This window comes from Maylandia zebra, linkage group LG11, assembly GCF_041146795.1.
Source record: "Maylandia zebra isolate NMK-2024a linkage group LG11, Mzebra_GT3a, whole genome shotgun sequence".
NCBI classification, from domain to species: Eukaryota; Metazoa; Chordata; class Actinopteri; order Cichliformes; family Cichlidae; genus Maylandia; species Maylandia zebra.
In genome coordinates this window covers 7,248,400-7,272,889 of record NC_135177.1, presented here as the reverse complement: position 1 = coordinate 7,272,889, position 24,490 = coordinate 7,248,400, and the positions used below count along the sequence as shown (strand labels likewise).

Genomic DNA, 24,490 nt, shown 5'->3' with positions numbered 1-24,490 from the left:
AAGCTTTCGTAAAATACATTTTATGACACCGTTAATATCACCAATATAGCCAATTAAAATATCAAATTGAGTTGGAAGAGCGTGTGTTTTCGTTTTTTTCTGTTTTGCTGCTCACGGGCTTGTTTTTAAACACACACAGAACCCCACCAAAAAACAACACGTACATACAACAACGTACATTATATATAATTTAACGTTGGGCAGTCCACCTTTTACCTATTTTTCAAGACACGCCTTTCTGCTTTCCATTCACCAATGGGGAGCAGTCCTGTACTACGACGCTTAGAAGTATATCACCAATCACAGGGATAGCTTTCGTTTCCTCGTTTATCCTGCCTTAGGTGCTGTACTACCTCGGTCTTAATTGATCACCTTTTCCAAACAGAATACACCCCTGTCTCCATTTATACGGATTATTATCGATTTGTTTTGTTTTTGTTTGTTTGTTTGTTTTTAATATGGACATTTTCTTCTTACACTATGGGCATCGGGAAATGTGTTCGCGAGGATCCAGAGGATTTCATTGGCGGTTTTTAGTGAGACCTTAAATAGAGCCAGCCTTTCCCGGGCTCATTTTTGCAGTTTCCCACACAAACTTACCTGCACTAACTTGAAAGTCCAGTTTCTCTAGCAATCCTAGAAAACAGCAGGGACTTGAAGCAACATGGACCTGGACAGGTAAGAGAAAGTTTTAGCATCACTGATAATAACTTCTGTCAGTTTTAGTCCAGTTCCTTTTAGATATATTTTTTGTCTTCTTGCTAGTAGATGTGCACTGGAGCCTATGCTATATAAACACCCCCAGGGACACAAATTACTAAACTAAACTAATATAATTTATTTTAGAATGAGTTAATTACCGTTCACGTACCTGCACATAAACGTTACTGGTTTCGTTTATGCTTTCATTATTATGAAAGATTTCACAAAAATTTGAAAATTAAGAACTACCACGATGTCAGACGAAATTTATCTTCATGCCAATATCTCTGAATGACTTCATTTCCACTGGTTCATTTTTAAAGATATACCAGCAAAAGTGGACTTAAATAAACATGCTCCACATGGAGCAGGCAATTTGAGTGAAGTCTGGTGAGAAACAGCCTGGGGCATTTTTAGTGGCTTGGCACTGGCTTCTGTTAATGAAAGAATGACTTTGTAGTAATAACATGCCTCTCTGTCTTTTCCCATCGGTCGTTCCCAGCAAAAGGCTGGTGGTGGTGGTACCAAACGAAGTGTCGGTGGCCCATCGCAAACCGCTCGGCAGTGAGGATGAGGCATGGAAAACCTTCCTGGAGAACCCACTGACAGAAGCCTCAAAGGCCATGATGAACATCAATGGAGATGAGGACAGTCCAGCAGCTCTAGGGGTGCTGTATGACTACTATAAGGTATGAAACAAAGAAGAATAAAGGATATTGCCACTTATAATTATCTGATTTATTTTAGGCATGGAAAATCTTCCTGGAGAACCCACTGACAGCTGCCTCAAAGGCCATGATGAACATCAATGGAGATGAGAACAGTCCAGCAGCTCTAGGGGTGCTGTATGACTACTATAAGGTATGAAACAAAGAATAATAAAGGACATTGCCACATACAATGATCTGATTTATTTTAGGTCTGAATTGCTTCTGGACTTGTCATAATCCTTTCAGGTTCCCAGAGAGAAGCGGTATACACCCAGTGCCATTAAGCCCACAGAGCCTTCTGCTCATGGGCACAGCAACTGCGGAAAGTTGGACATGGTGGGTCACCAGCTTCAAGCTATGGTGTCACTGCCTGTTAACCTCTCTTTAAACAACAGCACAACCACTGAGCACCAGCAGGGCTACAAATATGGAGCTGAAAGCCACGCAGGAGATTCTAGAGAAGGAGATGGTAAAGGTGGAGAGAATGGACCTCTTGCTCTGGTCAAGACAGAAAGCCAGGCCCCCATGCCACTTTCATTTTCTGGTGGCACCTGCCAAAAAGAGCCTAGAGACCAAATAAGGAGGCTGTATGAGCAAAGCTGTTATGATATGTCCCTCACTGGCTATTTGAAAGACGAACAGAGGAGCAGTCTGGACAGCACGTATGAGGAGCCAGTGGAAAAAGAGGTCAGACCTAATCTGAATAGAATTGTTGGTTGTTGCTATACAAGTTTTGTTGATACTGATAAGATTTTTTTTTTATTTGATACAAACTCCTTTTTCATTATTATTTCTTTTTACATGAATAGTTTGCTCATTAGTATCTTCTTTTACAGATGTACCATAAAAATTCTTCCTCGGGAGTCGATGAATTTCACCACAGTCTACCAGCGTAAGTTTAAAAACATGGCGATACTACAAAAAATTAGAATAACATTTATGTGCACACATCTTATCCTGAGAGAAGAATGACTATGAATTTTAGGTGCTTTTTAAAAAAAAAATTGCCAACAAATCTCATGTGGGGAAAAAACATAAACACCGTTTAAGTTTCCCCATTTACTGTGATTGTTCTGTGAAGCTGCAACCACATTCATTGCATCACGAAGGGCATCCTGCGTAAAGCTATCAAATCAAAACATGCAAAACATTATAAACAAAATAAAACCTGTAAAGTCAGTCACAGTTTCCTTAACATGACACTGCAGGCGGAACTTATGGAACTATTTTCAGCATTGGATTAACCTTCATTCAGTGCTTTGGAAGAATGGTGTATGTGGGGGTTTAAGTCTAAAGAAACTGCAATGTGTGTTTTTTAAGGTTAACCAGGGTTTCGGTGTGTTTCAATGAATCTATGCGGCCCAGACACACACTCACTGGCCACGCTGTTTGGTACAAAATGCAATGCAATGTTCAATTGCTTGTTAACACAATATGATCTGATCAGCCAATCACTTGGCAGCAACTGGATGCATTCAGACAAGCAGACATGGTCAAGATGAATTGCTGAAGTTCAAGTTAAGCATCAGAATGAAGAAGAAAGGTGATTTAAGTGACAGAGGTTGGAGGAGAATGGCTAGACTGCCTTGAAATGATAGGAAGGCAGCAGTAACTCAAATAACCACTTGTTCCAAAAAAGAAGAGCATCTCTGAACACACAACACACTGAACTGTGGTTCAGTGTGTTGTGGCTACAGCTGCTCTGCCCGCTAAGAAGAAGACAGTAGGAATCAAAATCGGACAATAGAGGATTGGAAAAAACATTGCGTGGTTGGATGATTTTGATGATTTTGGCTCCAATAGGTGGATGGTTAAGACCTAATTTAAACAACATGAAAGCATGGATCCATCCTGCACTGAATCAACGGTTCAGGCTGGTGGTGGTGTGACGGCGTGGGAGATATTTTCTTTGCACTGCAGATGCCTTAGTGCCAACAGTGTCGCTTACACTCCACAGCACTACCTGAGTGTTGTTGCTGTCTACCTCCATCCCTTTGACCACAGTGTACCATCTTCTCATGGCTGCTTCCTGCAGGATAATGATGTCAAAAAACTCAAAGCATCTCAAAGCGGCTTCTTGAACATGGCAATGAGTTCACTGTACTCGTGTCCGCAATTATCAGATCTCAATCCAGTGGAGCAACTTTGGGTAGAACTGGAGATGTTCATCGTGGATGTGCAGCCCCGGAAATCACGGCATGTCATGGCAATGTGGAAAAAAAAGTCTCTGAGGAAATTTTCCAGCACTTTGTTTAATCTACACTATGAAGAATTAACACAGTTCTGAAAGCAAAAGGGACACTAGTAATAAAGTTTTTGTTGAGTGTATGTTGGGCTCAAGTTTGTTTAGAGTCATAAGTGTCTTTAAAGAGTTCCTCGCAATCTTCTTATCTGCTCATTTCACCCCCCCCCCCATGATTAAAATGTTGATTTAAGTATTTACCTCTGGACAGTAATGTGTTTAGTATGTCAAAGGTGATGCTGACTATCTGCTGTTGCTTGACCTCTTTTACTGAGTCACATACACCGGCATTAATCTGCTCTCCTAGAGTGAAAGTTTTAAAGTTTTAACAAGTTCCTCCATTTGGCTGTGATTGCTTTAATTTGATAATATGACAGGAATAGAGTTTTTCTAGTGCACAAGCATCAACTTAAAGAGTTTTTCTAAAATGAAAGAAGCTGGTATATAATTTGATTTTTAGATTAGGATGTCCTTCATTTTAAAAGATTGTCTTAAGTCATTAATTTTTTATCAAATATTAATATTGTCAAGGATTGCAAGAGTTCAATGACTGTAGTCCAGTTTCCTTATTGGCACACACAGGATTTAGACTTCAAAGCCTAAACTATATATTAGGAAGAGTGTATAAGGCTATATTTAATAACATTCAGTTTTATATTTTACTTTCACCTGTCATTGTTTTAGTAGTCATCTTACCAATGGCAGTTATGGAGCCCATTATGTCCTTACAGTGACAGCTTCCGGTACAACCTGGAGGCCACGTTATCTCTCCGGCCACGCCAAGGAGAAGGACCCATGGCCTACTTGAACCGCGGCCAGTTCTACCCTTTGACGCTCTCTGCGGCCGGCTTCAGATCATCCCTGCATCAGCCCAGAGGGAAAGTCGGAGTGACTGGAGTGACATCATCCCATGGAGCTGATAGGAGTCTATCCAGGAGTGATCAGTGCACCGTGGGAGGCTCTGAGCTGCCACAGAACAGTATTGTACAGGTGAGTGAGGGAAGATGGAGGAGGCTGAGGACTTGATCACTCAGTAGTGTGAAATATTTGACCTTATTCTACTTCATATTTTCCTGTAGAGTGTTATCATGGTTGTCTTTGGGGACGACAAGGGCAGAGATGAGCAGCTGAAGAATTGGAAATACTGGCACTCAAGGCAGCACACTGCCAAGCAGAGAGTGCTGGACATCGGTAAGACGTTCTGTCCTCACTACCTGTACAATAATGGTGTAGATGGGGACTACTAGATATTTTCACCTAAACCTCACAAAACCATTTAAGGAGAGACTAAGTAGGTGGCAGTCTTACAGGAGGCTCCAGGAGAATCCTGTCACATATCCAGAGCTGAAACCTGATATAATTTGAATAACAGTCAAGCCTGAATTCCCACAGGAGTGCTGTGGAAAGACGCTTATGGGTCTATGTTTGCATAGACGTTAACAGGAGAAATAGGTGGGGGCTTGGATTGTAGCCATATCATGTGCGTTCAGCAAAAGACGTGCCCCAGCCTGTGGCTTAAAACCGAAAGGAATGAACCAGGTGTCATAAACTCTGGTGAATTTTCATGGCAAGTATTGGCATGAACTTGCCACAGACAAGGTGGGAGAGTGAAAATAAGGCAGTGTATTTGGAGTTAATGGTGGAGTGTTGTGAACTGTTGAAAATATGAGATAATGAAATAGACATGCTGCCTGTAATGGGATTTAAAGACAAAATGCTACTGTAGGAGAGAAACGGTGGAATGTTAACTGTTATTGTTGTTCTGACTCAGAGGGAGCAGTTTCCTAGTTTGGGAAATGATCACTGCCTCAACCACTTACTAAATAAGTATACTGTATGTCTTTATGAGTTCTTGGATCAGTATGAACAATCAAAAATTTAGTTGACACTCAGTCAGGGAACAAATTATTTGAACCTCTACTGATTTTGTAGCTTTGCCCACTAACAAAGAAAAGATAAGTCTATAGTTTCAGCGGTAGGTTTATTTGAACAGTGAGAGACAGAACAATAATAAAAAAGAAATATTCAAATGTTCATGAATGAAATAAGTATTTGCTCACCATCAATCAGCAAGATTTCTGGCTCCCAGGTATATTTTATCCAGGTAACGAGCTGACATTGGGAGCCTTCTTAATTTGTTACCTGTATAAAAGATAACTGTCCATAGAAGCAATCAATCCATCCAGATTCCAAACTCTGCACCATAGCCAGGACCAAAGAGCTTTCTGAGGATGTCAGGAACGAGACTGTGGAGCTACACAAGGCTGGAATGGGCTACAAGACCATCGCCAAGCAGCTGGGGGAGAAGGTGACGACCGTTGGTGCGATTATTCGCAGATGGAAGAACCATAAAATAACTGCCAATCTCCCTCGGTCCGGAGCTCCACGCAAGAGCTCACCTCATCGAGTTTCAGTGATAATGAGAACACTGTGGAACCAACCCAGAACTACTCGGGAGGAACTTGTCAATGATCTCAAGGCAGCTGGAAACCCAGTCACCAAGAAAACAGTTGGAAAGAACATGTACAGACCACTGAACATCTCAATGATTCAGAGGAGGACTGGGTAAAGTGTTGTGGTCAGATGAGACCTATTTGGCATCAACTTAACTCGCCATGTTTTAGGAGAAAGAATGTGGCTTACGACTCCAAGAACACCGTCCCCGCCATCAAACATGGAGGTGGAAACATTATGCTTTGGGGGTGTTTTTTCTGCCAAAGGGACTGGATCAAAGGAGGAGAGATGGGGACACGTACTGTCTTGGGTGAGAACCTCCTTCCCTCAGCCAGGACATTGAAAATGGGGTGGGTGGGTATTCCAGCATGACAATGATCCAAAACACGAAAGGCAACAAAGGATTGGCTCAAGAAGAGGCATGTTAAGGTCTTGGAGTGGTCGAGTCAGTGTCCAGACCTTAATCCTATAGAAAATCTGTGGAGGTAGCTGAAGGTTCCAGTTGCCAAACATGAGGCATGAAACATTAATGACTTGGAGAGGATCTGCGAAGAGGAGGGTCTCTCTCTCTCTATTATATAGAGATATATAGCAAGATACAAAGATAAATGTATAGTTGTTTTTGTTATGCAACTATGTTTTGAAAAATTCATACACAAAAAAGAAAATGTGCCTCCAGACAGGCAAAATGTTAACAGATCTGACGCCAAACTTCTCCTGTTTCCTCCATTTGCCTTCAGCTGACTACAAGGAGAGCTTCAACATCGGGAACGTGGAGGAAATTGCCTACAATGCTGTGTCTTTCACATGGGATGTCAGTGAAGAAGCCAAGGTGAGGGGGGGGCTGTATGTGTCACACCATGGAAGCTGAACAGGTCAGACGACGTAAACTCTTAGCCCTGTGTGGGGAGGATTGCTTAATAAAAGCGCAAGTTTTTGTCTTTAGGACTCCTGGTCTGTGCTGAACCGCGTCAGTGGACTGTTTATACCTCATACTCTCACTCTAGTTGAGGGATCGTATGACTGGCCCCGATGACGGGAGGCGTGTCTCCTGCTTTGTGTCAGGTTATTTGGGGCTGCAGAGACGCCGGGTACAGGGCAACAAACCCTTGAAAACAACCCTGCTCAGGTTTCTACTCCGTGACGTCGGTTAGTTGGATGAAGACAAATTGCACACAGCGTGTAAACACACCCACAAACACACTAAAGAATGAGTCCACCCTAAGGTGTTTTGAGCCCTGGGGCTCCCATTCAGCTCCAGTTTTAATGGGAACTTCTCAAACTGCCTCGCTGACAGACGGGTAATTGCCGTTTTGCTGGTTTGTGGATAAATATTTACTGTGTGGCGCACACGCTTTTCACAAACCGTAATTGCTTTAAATGTGTGTTCAGGCGGTACTGTGACGGTACTGCATCGAGCGGTGTGTGTGATTGTACACCTGACCACAATCGTGTACCACTGTGTACCATTACATTAGTCTTACAGAAAGGGAAGTGACTGTCTCGGATGGCACCTTTTATTATTAGTAGTTAAATCACTTTTATGTCAGGCTACATACTACAGGTGCAAAATTAGAGGAATCTTAGTCCTTTTAATGTGAGTGAAACTCAAGGAAGTCCCTGTGAGGTTGAACTTTTCTCTCAAGCTCTGGCCAAAATTCCATGGTAGCACCTTCATGCATGTTAAACAAATAAATAATGTAACCAGCATGTTTGGATTTTTGCCAGTATGTATATTCAAAGCATGGATGATCCTGTAGTCTGGCCTCTTGTTTAGAGGTGGTAGGTATTTTGAAAGTGAGAGCACTGAGGATTTAGCTTTTAACTGTGACGATATCCTCCCTTCGTCATCATTCACAGTTTGTAATAATCCCTTCTTCTGGGTTTTGCATATGATCTGCTTTGTCTAATGAATACAATTTGTCCTACTAAATATCAATTAGGTCATTAGAAGCACTGATTACACTGTGTGGCTGTGCTGTAAGATGTGAGCCAAGTGGTTCTCACCCTTTCTGCTGCACTCTGACTCACAAGCCTCCAGTATGAGGCCAGACCCCACCCCCCAGGGGAAATGAGGTGGAAAAGGTTGAGGACAAAACAATAGGGTTACTGTGAGGAAATGTGAAGCCTCGTGTCACTCCTATAATCTTTTTTTTTTCTTTTTAGAAATGTAGCTCTCCACTGCTAATTTGACACCAGTTTAGATGAAATAAATATATCTATACTTTTTTTATTTGGTGGACACGTTATGTTTTGTTTCTGCATGCTTTGGCTGTTGCCAGGTAACAGTTGGCAACCTCCTTGTAACAGAGTGTGAAATGTGTTGGTTTGGGCGGGAGATGAGTGGCTTCCTGCTGCACACAACTCTTGTTTTCGTGTTTGTTTGTGCTGGTTGAGCGGATGGCACTAAACAGCCACTCTGCAGTGCCCTTGTGAACTTTGTTTCCACCCCCCCCTTTTTTAGGAAGGTACGCTTACACATGCGGATCGCGCAAACACAACAAGCCTCCCACGCACACATACACACGCTGCTAGCAGCAATGCGTCCAGCGCTTGTGGAGAAAATTGAAATGGCTTGGGTCTGTGGAGGTGTGAATTTGTGGAGGTGTGTAGGAGGCTCATTTGTGCTCCAGGCTTTTCCAGCAATCAGCCCTCACCTCTGCAGGTTCAGACACGATGCTGTTGATGCTGCGTAGTGGGAAAATTGGTGTTTAGCCGCAGTTATGAATCCACCGTGATCAGTCTCTGCCGACCTGTTGCTGAAGCTGCCCGTCCTGTTTAGCTGGGAGATTCATGTGGAAATTCTGTCCGTTTGGATGATTTGGCACCAATCATGAGAATCTGTTCCATTGTGCAATTAAATGTGTTAAGATAATGACATGTATTATTGCTTAAAGAGCACACTAAATGATTAAAATAGTGGTAGGATGGTGCTGTTACTTGGGTGACATTTTGTGAATTCTTTTCACAAGCTTTTAATAACCTGCAGATCTGCAGCTATGCCCAATTACTTTAGCTCTGGGAAAGAGGAATGGGTGGAGAAGAGCCATATATTTCTGAAATCTGGGACACTCGCGGTTCTGAAACAATATTAAACAGTTGATTTCTTTATATAAAATCCCACATTCTTGTACCTCTGTGTCTTTGAAGTGTTTTTACTTGACACATGCGAATTTGAAGGAGGCTTATGAGTTGTTGTGGCCTGTGAACTGCTGCTGTTGTGATTCATGGATCCTCTAAACTTTCTATCATTACCACACAGTTTGTGAGTCAGATACAGCTTCATTAGAAAACATATTGACTAATAACGGGCTCTTATGGTTAAACTAATGCAGGAATACCTTTTAGTTAATAGCAAGTTGCTGTTTATTGCTTTACAGGTGTTTACAAAAGTGAAATGGAATTCTGTAACAAAGATTTTCTTATTTGAAATGCACCATTTTTATGCCTGCCTCTTTAGGGACCCCTCCCTAAGATCCCACATTGTTCTGATTGGCCAGTTTCTGGAAACTTTGGTGCAGCAGCTAGTGCCCATAAGCTGTGCGGCATGTACTTTATGCTCTGCTTGTAGAAGTTGATTATATTGAAATTTGTATTCAACCTGACATCAACTCAGGACTATAATAGAAAGAATATGTTCTAAATAGAATACCCATGCTGGTATGAGGCCTGACTTGCTGGCCATTTTATTATTATTAGCATATCTCTTTCATTGCTATACAGATAATACCCAGTTATATCTATCTATGACAACAGCCAGATGACAAAAATCAATTGATGAAAGTACAGGCTGGCTTGTCTAAAAGACATAAAGACCCATATGTCCTGTAATTTTTTTCTCTCAATTTCAGACAAAACTGAGGTTGTTATATTTGGCCCTAAAAATTGTGCCTAATTGGTAGGGGTGCAACGATACTCGTATCGATATTGAACCGTTCGATACAGTGCTTTCGGTTCAGTATGCATATGTATCAAACAATACAAAATAAATTTTTAATTTATTTTATCAACTTTCCTTCTGACGATGCTGTCTGTGTTGAGCGCTCAGTGGATCTGCGCTCGACAGTGCAGCTTAGGCGGAGTAGTCGAACGCAGATTCACTGAGACAGAAGTTAAGCTCTCCTTGCAACATGGCAAATTGAACCTCCCCCACCCTCATTCAGATCTGGCGTTTGGAATTATTTTGGTTTTCATGTGACGTATGACCCTGAAGGTAAGCGCCATGGACTAAAGTAAAACAGTATATTGGATGTGCCACGCAATGCTCAATTACATGGGTGGGAGCTAGTGTGTTAGGGCAGTTAGCTCGTTAACGTGTTGGCCGTCCAGCCCCGGGCCACCCGCAGTAGCTCGTTAACAGAGATTTGCCGTGTTGTGGCGTTAACGTCATTTCAACGAGATTAATGCTGACAGCACTAGTGGGAACACAACAAATATGACAGCACATTTACACCGACATCACCCTAGTGCAAAGACAAGTGGAAGCAGACAAAAACGACAAGCACGCATGCTACAAACTTTACCCTTTACCCGAGTCATTTAGACAGCGGTTAGCACATGATTCTTCTTATGGGGACCTGATATGTTTAATATGCTGCTGAGAATATAGCCCAGAAGAAGCGTATAGTATAGCTTTTATTTTGGAAAGAGACATTTCTCTGTAATAAAGTCCGTTTTCCAAAGATGAGCGATTCCTCAATCAGATACAGGGCTCGCAAAATCGCCTGCCCGGGCTAGCGATTTTTCCAGTCGGGCTACCAAAATCTATCTCTGCCCTGCCCGTCTGCCTATCATAGGAAGGAAAAATATATGTCAATGCTTTTGCATTCTTTCGGAAATGTAGCTGGGTAATTATGTCATTGGCATCGGTGAGCCACTGTCAATATGTGACATATTGAAATCCCGTTTGAATTTGCGCTTGTTTTTTGCTTTCACTTTGCAATCACGCGAACTGTGTATAGAGAGCGACAGCACTGATTGGTGAATGATGATAATTTGTGCACCAATTCCTCTGACATCGTCTTATCAATCGTTAGCTTACTATGCAAACATGACAAGTGAAATCTCCCGCAGCTTAAACATGTGAGAGGTTGATCGCGCAGAGAATCGCTGAGCTTATGTGAGTGCGTGTGTAAAAGCAGCAGGATATATATTGTAGCGGGTCAGGGCTGTTCGGGGTTCTGTTTGTACAGTTATGTTTTGTTTATGTTGCCATAGTGACGGGTGACGCCCTCTCGCTGCGACGGTGTGTCCTTCCGGGGTCAGAGGGCGCCCTGTGTGGTGTTGTTGTTGTTGCTGTGCTGTTGCCGCGCTGAGCAGTTAGCTAGCGGCAGTGTTCTTCTGCAGATGTCAATAAACGGCTGTGCTCCCTGGCTAGCTCACGGGAAGCAAGACAAACGATACCTCCGTCTCCTCCTTGTCTGAGCTCGCCACATTGGTGTCAGAAGTGGGATGATGGTGGCACCCCATGTTCTGACCCGAGTGACTTTTCCCCCGCCGGTCGTGACCGGCCGGTGCGCCAAAAGAAGGCACCTGGACATTTGCAGGACTTTGTGTGGGGTAATGGGGTCGTCGGGGACGACTGACCCCTTAGTTGGGGGCTATGTAGCGGGTCAGGGCTGTTCGGGGTTCTGTTTGTACAGTTATGTTTTGTTTATGTTGCCATAGTGACGGGTGACGCCCTCTCGCTGCGACGGTGTGTCCTTCCGGGGTCAGAGGGCGCCCTGTGTGGTGTTGTTGTTGCTGTGCTGTTGCCGCGCTGAGCAGTTAGCTAGCGGCAGTGTTCTTCTGCAGATGTCAATAAACGGCTGTGCTCCCTGGCTAGCTCACGGGAAGCAAGACCAAACGATACCTCCGTCTCCTCCTTGTCTGAGCTCGCCACATTGGTGTCAGAAGTGGGATGATGGTGGCACCCCATGTTCTGACCCGAGTGACTCCCCCCCCCCCCCGCCGGTCGTGACCGGCCGGTGCGCCAAAAGAAGGCACCTGGACATTTGCAGGACTTTGTGTGGGGTAATGAGGTCGTCGGGGACGACTGACCCCTTAGGTGGGGGCTATGTAGAGGGTCAGGGCCCTGTTTCAGGAAGCCGGTTTGGAAAACTCAGAGTGAAAAACGACACTCACGGTTGAGTAACCCCGAACTGTCCAACTCGGAATATTCGGTGTCAGAAAGGCTGATAACAATTAGTTCAATCAAGGCGGAGTTGCTTTAACCCCAAGTGAAGCGCGCGGACGAGGATACATAAAGCCCTGATAAGCGGAGCACAGATTAAGCGAGTCACCATGGAGACGGAGGGAAAGAAGGCGCGGTCAATGTATTTTACAGCGCTTGAGGCCGAAATGCTGATGGCAGCATATGCCGATAACATGCAAATTCCGCGGAAAAAAGTAACACAGCGACAGCTGCAAAAGAAAGTGAGCATGCACGGCAAAACATAGCCGACAGAGTCAATGCGTGAGTGTTAATATAAACATTGATCTAGGGATTTCCACCCATTTAACACGTTATTTTATCATATGTTATTTTATTTGTTATTTTATACATTTTATTTTGTGACGTGATGTGAGCGCAGGTGCAACCCAACAGGCCCCAAACGTGCCTGGCAGCAAGTAAAAATGAAATATAAAAATATAGTCCAAACAGGTAAGGTGTAATTGTATTATGAGCCATAGTGCTTGGTCTGTTTGTCCGATGTAAATCAATTGCAGTTAGAGGTTACATTAATTTTCTGTCTGTAAGCACTTATTGAAATTATCTGAGCACATTACAAGTACATATTTGCTTACTCTGTATGCTCAAATGTGACCCGTTATAGCCAACAGAAAAAAAGCGGAGGCCCGAAAAACAGGTGGGGGTCCTCCTCCACCACCACTCACAGAGGCTGAGCAGTTGGCCCTCAGCCAAAACAGTGGGCGCCCTGTGGCCGAAGGCATCTCTGCGGGGACATCCTCTGAGTCAATAACCCCGCAAGACACAAGTGCCTACATAGGGGGTAAATTCAAAATAATACATGATGTGCATACATCCTTTCTTCACAGTCACCTTCGCAGTGCTACTCATTCATTTGATAAACTCTTTACCATAATGGATTATTTTGTAGTGAAGTTATTTTCCTACTGATTTTGCCTTCCCTCAGTCTTGGTTGTCTTTGAGAGCATAATGACAATGAAGTGTAAGGTGATTGGTATGTTTGTTAATTGCCATTTGGTCCCTTGTAAGTTATAAGTGACCTGTATAAACCTCATATTCTATCAGTTGATGGTGGTGGTGTACTGCATCTGGTGCAGCCTCCTGTTGAGCCAGACCAACATGCAGTTGTGAGTAATACTCCACAGATTATATGAGTTTACAGTAGAACAGCAATGTTGTTTATTTCTTTACTACAGGAAAATAATGAAGAAACATTGACAGCTGTTACAGAGGAGGAAGCAACAGAGACACTTTATGAGGTTTACATCTTTTAATACTTTGTGTACAGGAAACACAGGCGACCAATAAAGCCAGTTGAACAAAAAATCTGTTTATTCTTCTTTCAACATGTTGAGGTGATGGGTCAAAGGAAATGATTGTGACATATGGTGTCTCTGACTGCTCTTCCATCTTGTATGTCCGTGGGAGGGTCAGGATGTTCATGGTTTGGATCACTGCTGATGTTTGGTTCAGAAGGACAGTGTTCTCCTCTAATTGTGGCAATGTTGTGAAGAATCACACATGCCACAATAATGTCACATGCCCTTTCTGGGGTGACCCTGAGTCTTTGCAGGCACTGGAACCGGGCCTTAAGCATTCCGATAGTCATTTCAACTCTGGCTCTTGTCCTGCAATTAGCCAGATTATATTGCTGCTGTGGGCCCGGTTCAGGGTCAGGGTAAGGGGTAAGCAAATAGGGTAAACATGGATACCCCCTATCACCAAGCAAGTAGCCAGTGAACTCTCCTAAGACAGAAGGATACACTTCAGTTCAAATGTCCCTGAAGCAATTGGTCTTTATATATTTTAAAGTATTTTCAACTCACCATGTCCAAATTTTGTGCTCAGTGTACATTCACGGAATATTTGTGAGTCATGGACAGAGCCTGGCCACTTGGCTTCCACATTTGTGATAATGTTGGCAGCATCATATATGATCTTCACAGTGCAGAGAACACAAATTAGCATCCATTACTATGATGAAATAATTTGTTAGTTTGAAATGCTACAGGGAACTATGTACCTGTACATTAATGCTGTGGAAAGACTTCCTGTTCACATAGTCTCCTTCATTTACTGAAGGAGCAATAATTGGAATGTGAGTACCATCTATACAGCCAATCACGCCTGGGAACCCTGAAAATAAATGTAAAATTTAAGTAGTAGTTCAAGTATCACCACATCATAAATTAAGTTTTGTTCATCCTGATACCTGCAATTTTGTGGCATCCCTCTTTGATGAATCTTGTGGGTCTATGACCGGGGAACACCACAGACGAGTACAGGAGACGTTTCAGTGCAACTGTAACATTCCTGACTGCCCGACAGACGGTAGCCTTGGAAACGTGCTCAGCGTCACCAATATTATACAGAAAGCTCCCGTTTGCAAAAAACCGAAGTGCAATACAAATAATATGTACAGAACTGAGAGCATGTCCGCGATGTGTCACATGCGTAATATATGGCCTGAGGATGTTATCCAAATAAATTATAGATTGTGCTGAGAAACGGTAACGTTCGCACAGGAAATCATCAGGTAATGATAAGATGTCCAGACGCGCTCGAATCACTCTCTCCCGGCGGAGAGCTCTGCGGAGAATTTGGGCTTCGATATCTACCGGCTCTTCAAGGAAGGGACACGCCATGTCTGAGACTTCCTACTGTCAGGTTTCCGACAAAGGGGCGGAGACAGTCAGGGTTAGTTGTGGGAAACCTGCTAGGGGGCAGGTTAGCTTCACGGCGTGTGTCGTCATAGTGACTCACTCAGGCTGCAGCTGAACTCGCTTTGTGAAACCGAAAACCCAGAGTTTTCGTTAACTCAGGGTATACTTACTCAGTTTTTCCACTAAACCGGCTTCCTGAAACAGGGCCCAGGGCTGTTCAGGGTTCTGTTTGTACAGTTATGTTTTGTTTATGTTGCCGTAGTGACGGTTGACGCCCCCTCGCTGCGACGGTGTGTCCTTCCGGGGTCAGAGGGCGCCCTGTGTGGTGGTGGTGTTGTTGTTGTTGCTGCTGTGCTGTTGCCGCTGAGCAGTTAGCTAGCGGCAGTGTTCTTCTGCAGATGTCAATAAACGGCTGTGCTCCCTGGCTAGCTCACGGGAAGCAAGACCAAACGATACCTCCGTCTCCTCCTTGTCTGAGCTCGCCACATTGGTGTCAGAAGTGGGATGATGGTGGCACCCCATGTTCTGACCCGAGTGACTTTTCCCCCGCCGGTCGTGACCGGCCGGTGCGCCAAAAGAAGGCACCTGGACATTTGCAGGACTTTGTGTGGGGTAATGGGGTCGTCGGGGACGACTGACCCCTTAGGTGGGGGCTATGTAGCGGGTCAGGGCTGTTCGGGGTTCTGTTTGTACAGTTATGTTTTGTTTATGTTGCCATAGTGACGGGTGACGCCCTCTCACTGCGACGGTGTGTCCTTCCGGGGTCAGAGGGCGCCCTGTGTGGTGGTGGTGGTGTTGTTGTTGTTGTTGTTGTTGTTGTTGTTGTTGCTGTGCGGTTGCCGCGCTGAGCAGTTAGCTAGCGGCAGTGTTCTTCTGCAGATGTCAATAAACGGCTGTGCTCCCTGGCTAGCTCACGGGAAGCAAGACAAACGATACCTCCGTCTCCTCCTTGTCTGAGCTCGCCACATTGGTGTCAGAAGTGGGATGATGGTGGCACCCCATGTTCTGACCCGAGTGACTTTTCCCCCGCCGGTCGTGACCGGCCGGTGCGCCAAAAGAAGGCACCTGGACATTTGCAGGACTTTGTGTGGGGCAATGAGGTCGTCGGGGACGACTGACCCCTTAGGTGGGGGCTATGTAGAGGGTCAGGGCTGTTCAGGGTTCTGTTTGTACAGTTATGTTTTGTTTATGTTGCCGTAGTGACGGTTGACGCCCTCTCGCTGCGACGGTGTGTCCTTCCGGAGTCAGAGGGCGCTCTGTGTGTTGTTGTTGTTGCTGTGCGGTTGCCGCGCTGAGCAGTTAGCTAGCGGCAGTGTTCTTCTGCAGATGTCAATAAACGGCTGTGCTCCCTGGCTAGCTCACGGGAAGCAAGACCAAACGATACCTCCGTCTCCTCCTTGTCTGAGCTCGCCACAATATTTTAGTTCTGCTGAGCCAAATAAGACAGGTCAGGGTGAAGAAGTGACAGCCAAAGAAAAGCTTACCACAAAACGGAAAAGTTATGACAAATCAGACTATAAGGCAAAAAGAAAGTGCAGCTTTATGGTTTCATGGACAAAAGAATTTCTGTGGCTGCAATATGACGAGCGAAATAACCAGGGCTGCACATAAGTGGTCCGCAGGTGCGCATTCGCTGTCAAAATAAAAAACGGGCACAAGATATGAAGTTGCAACGCGTGTTTGCATACATCAGCATAGAAGTGCTGTATCATCAGCACTTCTATGCTGATGATACAGTTATTTACAGCTGTGGTTCAACTCTTGTCCAAGCCATCGACTCCTTGCAGAAAGCCTTTTCTGCTGTCCAGCACTCATTACATCAGCTTAAACTTGTTCTCAACGCAGACAAAACAAAGCTCATGTTGTTTTCTAAATCAAGGAGACGAGCCCAAACAATCCCATCAGTAACCAGTCTTGAAGGTAATAAAATAGAGTTGGTTCACACCTATAAATATCTGGGAATCTTAATTGATGACTCGCTTACCTTCAAACCACATGTAGAGAATCTTGTGAAAAACCTGAAGTTAAAACTGAGATTTTATTTTCAAAATAAGTTGTGTTTCTCTTTTAATACAAAGAAGCGGCTTGTTGCTGCAGCATTCTTGCCTGTGCTGGATTATGGTGATATTCTATATATGAATGCTTCTGCTCAATGTCTTCGAATGGTTGATTCTGTGTATCATGCTTCTCTGAGGTTCATCACTAACTGTAAATTTCAGACTCACCACTGTGAGTTATACTCTCAGGTAGGATGGCCTGCTTTGGTAAGTCGGAGGAACTCTCATTTATACAGTTTTATATATAAGGTGATACTTGGGTTGCTGCCTTCTTATATATGTTCCCTGCTTGTAATGAAACATGCTGGTCGGTATTCTCTTCGTCCGCATGGTTACTTGTTGCTTTCTGTTCCATTTGCCCGAACTGAACTTGGTAAAAGAGCTTTTGTCCATTTAGCACCCTCGGCCTGGAACAAACTGCAGAAGGAATGGAAAATGACTGAATTCATTTCATTAAGTGATTTTAAATCTAAACTACGAATCCTTGAGGCCAAGTCCATAACATGCAACTGTTTCAATTAGATTGATTGTCATTTTAACTGACTTTTTATTTTATTTGAATTTTATTGAATTTTATTTTATTTGTATTCTTTCACTTATTGTTGCATGTGTGTTGTTGCTGCCTGTGTTTGAGTAATTTCTGTAACTGTGAGACATCTGCTGCTGCCTATCTTGGCCAGGTCTCCCTTGAAAAAGAGGTTTTTAATCTCAATGGGATCTTCCTGGTTAAATAAAGGTTAATAAATAAATAAATAAGATTTCCAGGAGGAGGACAGACATTTGTTTAGAACTCTTAAAGATGTCGAAGAAGCAAGCTCCTTTAAGCAATTACTGTGATGTTCCTCCACCTCCAAAGAAATGTCAGAAGGAGTCCGAACCACAAAAGAAGCATGTATTCTCGGAAAAGTAGTTGCAGGAGGTGAGCTGGCTTCAAACAAATGATGAACGCACAGAGATGTGGTGCGGAATGTGCCGTGAAAATTTAATAAATGACAAATTAAAAAGGCATGAACATTTTTTTTGTATCGAAAAAATATCGAACCGTGACACCAAAGTATCGAACCGAACCGTGAATTTTGTGTGTTGTTGCACCCCTACTAATTGGATACTTTCTCTGCCAGAAAAGTGAGGAGTGTCCTCTTTAGGTCAGGGATGAGTTTTTGCCCCAAGTGGAGGAGTTTAAGTAACTTGGGGTCTTGTTCACGAGGGAGGGGACAAGGGAGTGGGAGACAGACAGACAGATTGGGGCAGCGGCTGCAGTGTTGCAGATATTGCCTTGTCCCGTTGTGTTAAAGACAGAGCGAAACGTCAGAGCGAAGCTGTCAGTCTACGTTACTGTCCTCACCTATGATAATGAGTTCTGTGTAGTGACCAAAAAAATTAGGTCGCGGATACAAGCAGTGGAAATGAGATTTCTCTGAAGGGTGGCTGGCCTCTCCCTTTGAGATAGGGTGAAGAGTGTAGTCATTTGAGAGGTGCTCAGAGTAGAGCTGCTCCTCTGCATCAAAAAGAGCAAATCAAGGTGATTGGGCATCTGACAAGGATGCCTTTTGTGTGAGTTGTTTTGGGCATGTCTCACTAGACAAAGGCCTCCTGGGCAGACTCATGACACCCTGAAGAGATTGCATCTCTCAGCTGGCCTGGGAACATGTTTTCCCAGATGAGCTGGAGAAGGTGGGGAGAGGGAGGTCTGGGTGTTCTTGCTTCTTGTTCCTGCCCTGCATGGCATGGATTTAGCAATGTTATATGATCATCATCTCTGCTTCAGTTTAAGTCACAAAATTAAAAAAACTGAATGTTTTGTTTTTATTTCTTTTTTTGTTGCTTCCTAGGTCTTTATCTCTGTGAACTGTCTGAGCACAGACTTCTCCTCTCAGAAGGGTGTGAAGGGGATGCCTATGATTATTCAGATCGACACGTACAGCTACAACAACGGCTGTGGCAGCAGGCCAATCCACAGAGCCTATACTCAGATTAAGGTCTTCTGTGACAAGGTAAAGAAGCCTGCTAGCACATGTGCTCAACGGTGAGCTAATAACATGGAATTGGATAAACCTTTTTAACCTGTTTTTAACATATTCTGACATTTTTTTTCTGTTTGCAGGGTGCTGAGAGGAAGCTTCGCGACGAGGAAAAAAAGCAGCTCAGGAAGAGTATGAAAGGTGAAACCTTTTTTTGGTTTTGTTTGTTGCTAAAACGTGATTACAATTTATTTACAGAAATAAAATTGTTCATATTGTTTTAAAATCCACTGAAACAAGGTTACAAATCCTTGACCTTAGGACACTGAGACTTAAAAAGGTTTGCAAATGTAATCAATTCTGTACTTGAAGTTGTCGCTTGGCAACAGATGTTAAGTTCACACTGCCTCTGGATTAGGGAAAAATGGCAGCTCGGGGTTGACCACGATAAAGAGGGCTGAAAGTGCACTGTTCAAAAGCATTGGAGACCTGGACTCCCAGCCCGTTCTCTTCATTCCAGACGTCCACTTTGGAAACCTGCAGAGAGCGGGGCAGGTGAGGGACCACGCTCTTTCCAATACACACACACACACACACACACACACACACACACACACACACACACACACACACACACACACACACATTCGTTTTGACATTTTAGTGAAGACAGAATTGACATAATGGTTTTTTTTTAATTTTTATTTTTTTATTTTGTTTGCAGGTGTTTGCTTTCAACACTGAAGAAGTTGATCGAAATGGGTGAGTCCCACAGTGGCTTTGTGTTAGTGCACACTGCTCCACACGCTTAGACCTTGAGTTTATTGTTGAGGGTCTCTCCATGGTGAGAAGATTACAGAAGGTTGGACAAAGGCTAATTTTGTTTTTATCCTTGTTTCTACCTTAGAAGAAACAAACTGTTACATGTCAGGGAACCAAGAGCATTCCCATAAAATGACACGTGTTTCTGCATGTGTGTTCATCAGAGGTGTTTTAATGAAGAGGGTTTCATGTGTTGGCCAGGAAGACCTCTGTCCACCTGCACTAAAGAAGTCCAGAGTGGAACCAGAAAGAAAAGGTAACTTATTTCTCATTAAGAGTTCTTGTCCTTGTTGGTGTCGTGGTTTGACCTAATATTGTCTTCCTATACCTTGACTTTTCCAGTTCTACTATATGTGAGGAAGGAGTGTGATGAAGTGTTTGATGCTCTGATGCTGCGCAGCCCAACCCTCAAAGCTCTGATGGAGGCTGTGAGTACTGAGAATACATTGCTTACAAAACAGAAGTCATTACTTCTACAAACCAATAGTTCACTGCCAAACGGTTTGTAGATGGGTCAAAGCTAATGTGACCTGTTGGTTTGCAAAGCCCTGTTTTTGAAGCATCATCTGGAGCATCTTGGTTGTTACCTTGTTAGCTTCTTCAAACCAGACGTCACAAAATGAGCAGTGGATCCAACAGTCGCAAGATAGACCTGTGCTTTATCCTCCTTTTGGCTAGTAATGTTCTTCGCTTTAAGATGTGAAACTAGGGATTGAGACCATAAACTCATCAGGAAAGTGTTTTCTGAGACTGAAGATGTGAGAAGTAGTTATTTCTGATCCTTCTTACATCTTACACTTTTCTGAAACCGGAATAGTCGCAAGAATTGAATTCATGCATGTATAAATGGGGAGAGAGAGAGAGATTCAGTTTTGTTAACATCTACTTTGTCTTCACAGATCTCTGAGAAATATGCGGTGCCTGTTGAAAAGATAGCCAAGGTTTACCAAAAAAGCAAAAAAGGGTGAGTCCAACTCAATAAAAACAGTTTCTTCTGCTTTTCACTTGCTTCCATGTCTGTTTGCTTGTTGGCTTAAGGTAGCTTTACATGCCAACCAGTGTCAGTAACCCTTGCTAACGAGGAGAAGAAGAGATGAATAAATATGCCCGTCTTACATTTAGAAGGCATATTTTAGCATAAACCAAACTTCAGGACAAAACTTTGAAATTAAATGAAGTTGTAGGGAAGCCGTGTGAAGAACAGCCGAGGGATCATGTATGTAGAAATCAATTTGCAATAGAGACATGAGCTGACCAGATCAGTTATTACCGTTAAATGTGTTTACTGTCTTTCCCAGGCTCCTGGTGAACATGGATGACAACATCATCCAGCAATACTCCAATGAGGACACCTTCATCCTGGCTATCGAGAGCTCAGCAGACTCCTGGCGTGTGACTCTGTCGGAGATCTGATGGCTACTAACCCCTGCACTGTCATACTCATTATGCTCCAGACGGAGGTTGATCAGTGCTTGGTGACTCTTTATCCATTTCATGTGCACAGACTCATGAACGCTGTTATCAGTGTTGTATGCTGGAGCCAAACTGTTCTTTGAAATCACACGGGAGTCTCTGCAGGCTTTCCTGTCCTGCATGGATCATTTTGAACATTGGCCCTTGGCTCTGGGGACACAGGCTCAGCAAACGTTGAAAACTTGTGGATTTGTTTTTAGGTTAGGAAAAATCTTTTGATCTTTCCTAGCAACCTTACCAGCTGGCAGGAATGCAGTTGTGAACCCTTTTTGCCCAGCTGTCACTAAAAACAGGATTCATCCCGGTCCGCACAAAGACAGCAGCAGCTCTCTGTGGTGTCAGGAAGAAGACGTCATAACAGATTAACAGCACAGAGCACTGCTCCGGGCTTCTCCTGCACCTTCTGTTATCCTCCCTGTACTTCCTCCTGTGATCGAAACTTTGAAATGACGTGACGGGCATTTGAAAAGCCTTTGCAACACCTTTGAGTCGCGTGGCACTGCTCTTTGCTTGCTACCTTCCTAATCAATTTTAGACATGTCTCGACTTTAATCTGAAGTGATGGTACTTTAACTCTTATTAGCATCCATTATGTTATTATTTTTTGATTGGTTATATTTTTACTGCATGCTAAATGTTTCCTGTTGGTGCCAGTGAAAAAATAACAGTTATTTATCCCAGATTGTAACTACATGCCACTGTCCTGGGATCTATAATTAGATTGAGGCACCGTTATAGAACAGGACTTCTGGTCTAAATTGCTCTTGTTAAATTGTTCTGCTTCCTCTGTGTGTGTGTGTGTGTGTGTGTGTGTGTGTGTGTGTGTGTGTGTGTGTTAATTGCTTTTCCTCTCACTAAAGAGACTGCAGTCATTAGTATTTATGACATTCGTTAGGGACTCGCAGGGCCCAGCCGCTCTATCCGTTTACTCCTTTGAGGCTGCAGCAGCCGATCAGAGCACAGCAGCGGAGCGATCCTGTTCCAGCTCGGTGCGTCTGCCTGTATCCTTCATATACTTCACATGCAGTGAAGTACAATTTTTACGATGTGCAAATAAAAAAATAGTTTTCTATAAAGTCACTTCTTTCTGCTTCTGCCAAAATCTACAGCGTGCGTTTTTACAGCTCAACAGTGGCTACAACTGTCACCTGAAGTGTGATGTTTTCAGGTTTCCCTGTCTCATTTATGTAAATATAACATTTAGGAACTCCACCGATAAAATAGACATCCGAGATATGTTAAAAACTGTTACCAAATCAGTTTTACACCCATCCCAAGTGTCACAATATGAAGGCAAAATCACACATGCTATGAGCAGCCCTCTGATTGGCTACATCATAGTTCGGATGGCAAAACTGCATGAATTTAGTATCTTAACAGAAATGAGCACTGGTGTTCTGCATTTTGAATCAGTTTTCTGATAATTCTCTGGGGAAAACTTTAAGAAGGCCATTGAGTAAACATTTGTAAGCGAACTTCTCACGTGGGATAGGTCAGAGCAAGTTGTACCGGTGTCCTTTAAACTGCGTTTTAATACCAGACTCATCTTCTAGCTGTTATTCATTTTATGTCAAAACAGCTTTCTAATAGGCATATTTTAACACTCTCACATGGCGCTGTGAAATGGAGAAATGACGCCTCTATGTAATGTTCTGTATTACAGTTTGGACAGATCGCACTGATGGATCAACTTTAGGTCCTGAACATGGTTTTCAAAGTCTTTGGAATTTGAACATGTAGAAGGGCCTGATCACAATTGATGTTGTTGCTCTGTTGCCTGTTCACACTGTAATGAAGATGACGTGTCCAATAGAGGTGAATTATCTCACCTTTATCTTATCTGCTTACCATCATGGTAATTTAAGGGTTTGTAATTTGTGAAATTTTCATAGGAAATCACTTCAGACAGTTGACTTCCATCCACGGCTTAGCCTTGAGATAAACACTCCCAAATTAGAAACTGAGGGGAAATGGAATAACTTAAGATGTTAATTGATTTAAATATTTGTAATTACAGGAGTGGAAATGTAAGTCAGTATCTAATATGTACACCTGTGTAGCCAATTTATTACAACACTGGTTTACCATAATCAATAGCGTTCACACTGCACTGCTTAAAAGCCTTTTGGAAAAAGAATTGGAAAACACCATACATATTCATACACATCCTATTCATGTCTTTTTCATTCAAACGCATATACTGGTTACCAGTGCACATCTACAGTACGTGTATTAATGTTACTGTACCATTAAAACAAACTAACAAAAACAAACCCCAAACGGATCCTGAGGCAGTCAGGTAGGATGGAGTCATTGATTCATTTATTTTTTTAATTGAATGATCTTTGTTGTGATCACTGTAACCTAACACAACACATTTTGGTCATTTCAAATTAACATACTTAATTATGCACAAAGGTCACATTGATTTTTACAGGTTAATTATACTTTTGTTTGGTAATAGTGCAATTATATGGTAAAAATTGGTGTCTGTATAAAAAAGGCTGAGCATGACCTTAAAATGAATGTAAGCAGTCACATTCTTTAACTTCCTAAGTCTAAGGTTTTTAAAATGTAGCACAAAAAAAAATATTGTTAATGAGTTACACAAAAGTCGTACATTTCTATTGTCAAAATATACACAGTGGTTTCAAACAGTGTACTTGGAAACTAACTGATCCAGGGATGTGTCTATATGTAAGGTTTCCTTTCACATGTTAAGGATTTGAAACTGCAGCTATTACGACGTGTCACTTACAGGCTAAAAGGAGCTCACTGGGCTGATTTAGAGTATGCACTTGTAACTTTGCAAAAGTCTTTTCTGTGTTTGTTAACATGCAAACATAAGCCATATTTCAGAGTTTATTAACCCTCCTTAAAGAAACTCTGTAAAGTAGTACCTGCCTTGAGGAGACCTCAGGTCAGCTGGAAGCAACATTATACAACAGGATCAGCGAGCTTCTGCCAGTGTGACAGGTTAACTGTGACAGGAAGCTGAACGGAGTAGTTTTCAGTGGATGCTGGAAATGGTACAGACAGTCCTAGAAAGAGCAGTTTGGGTCAAAAATTGTATGTAATTGTAGTCATGCTAGTGATGTGACTGTGTATCAGAATATTGATGATCTCTCACTTCAGTTCAGACTGAAATCTTTAATCGGTGACTCCATTGGCATTTTTAGTCATATCATAAAATACTGGCTACAGGTGTACACCTCA

At 43.0% G+C, this 24,490-nt stretch overlaps 1 protein-coding gene across 1 annotated transcript; it reads left to right on the top strand.

Annotated features, from left to right (window-relative positions):
• The first annotated feature begins 313 nt into the window (after nt 1-313).
• Nucleotides 314-23,796, top strand: LOC101482459 (grainyhead-like protein 2 homolog). The gene is made up of 16 exons (XM_004560042.3): nt 314-678; nt 1,205-1,370; nt 1,450-1,563; nt 1,659-2,099; nt 2,249-2,304; nt 4,386-4,644; nt 4,734-4,845; nt 6,849-6,940; nt 18,851-19,012; nt 19,123-19,180; nt 19,398-19,534; nt 19,704-19,741; nt 19,966-20,057; nt 20,144-20,229; nt 20,701-20,765; nt 21,100-23,796. The coding sequence occupies exons 1-16, from the start codon at nt 665-667 to the stop codon at nt 21,212-21,214; spliced, it is 2,007 nt and encodes a 668-aa protein (XP_004560099.1). The 5' UTR covers nt 314-664; the 3' UTR covers nt 21,215-23,796.
• Nucleotides 23,797-24,490: the final 694 nt, after the last annotated feature.

Coding starts and splice junctions, on each gene's coding strand:
- LOC101482459 (XM_004560042.3), top strand. Junction 19,181..19,397: donor GCTCAGGAAGAGTATGAAAG/GTGAAACCTTTT, acceptor CCTCTGGATTAG/GGAAAAATGGCAGCTCGGGG. Junction 20,058..20,143: donor AGTGGAACCAGAAAGAAAAG/GTAACTTATTTC, acceptor TGACTTTTCCAG/TTCTACTATATGTGAGGAAG.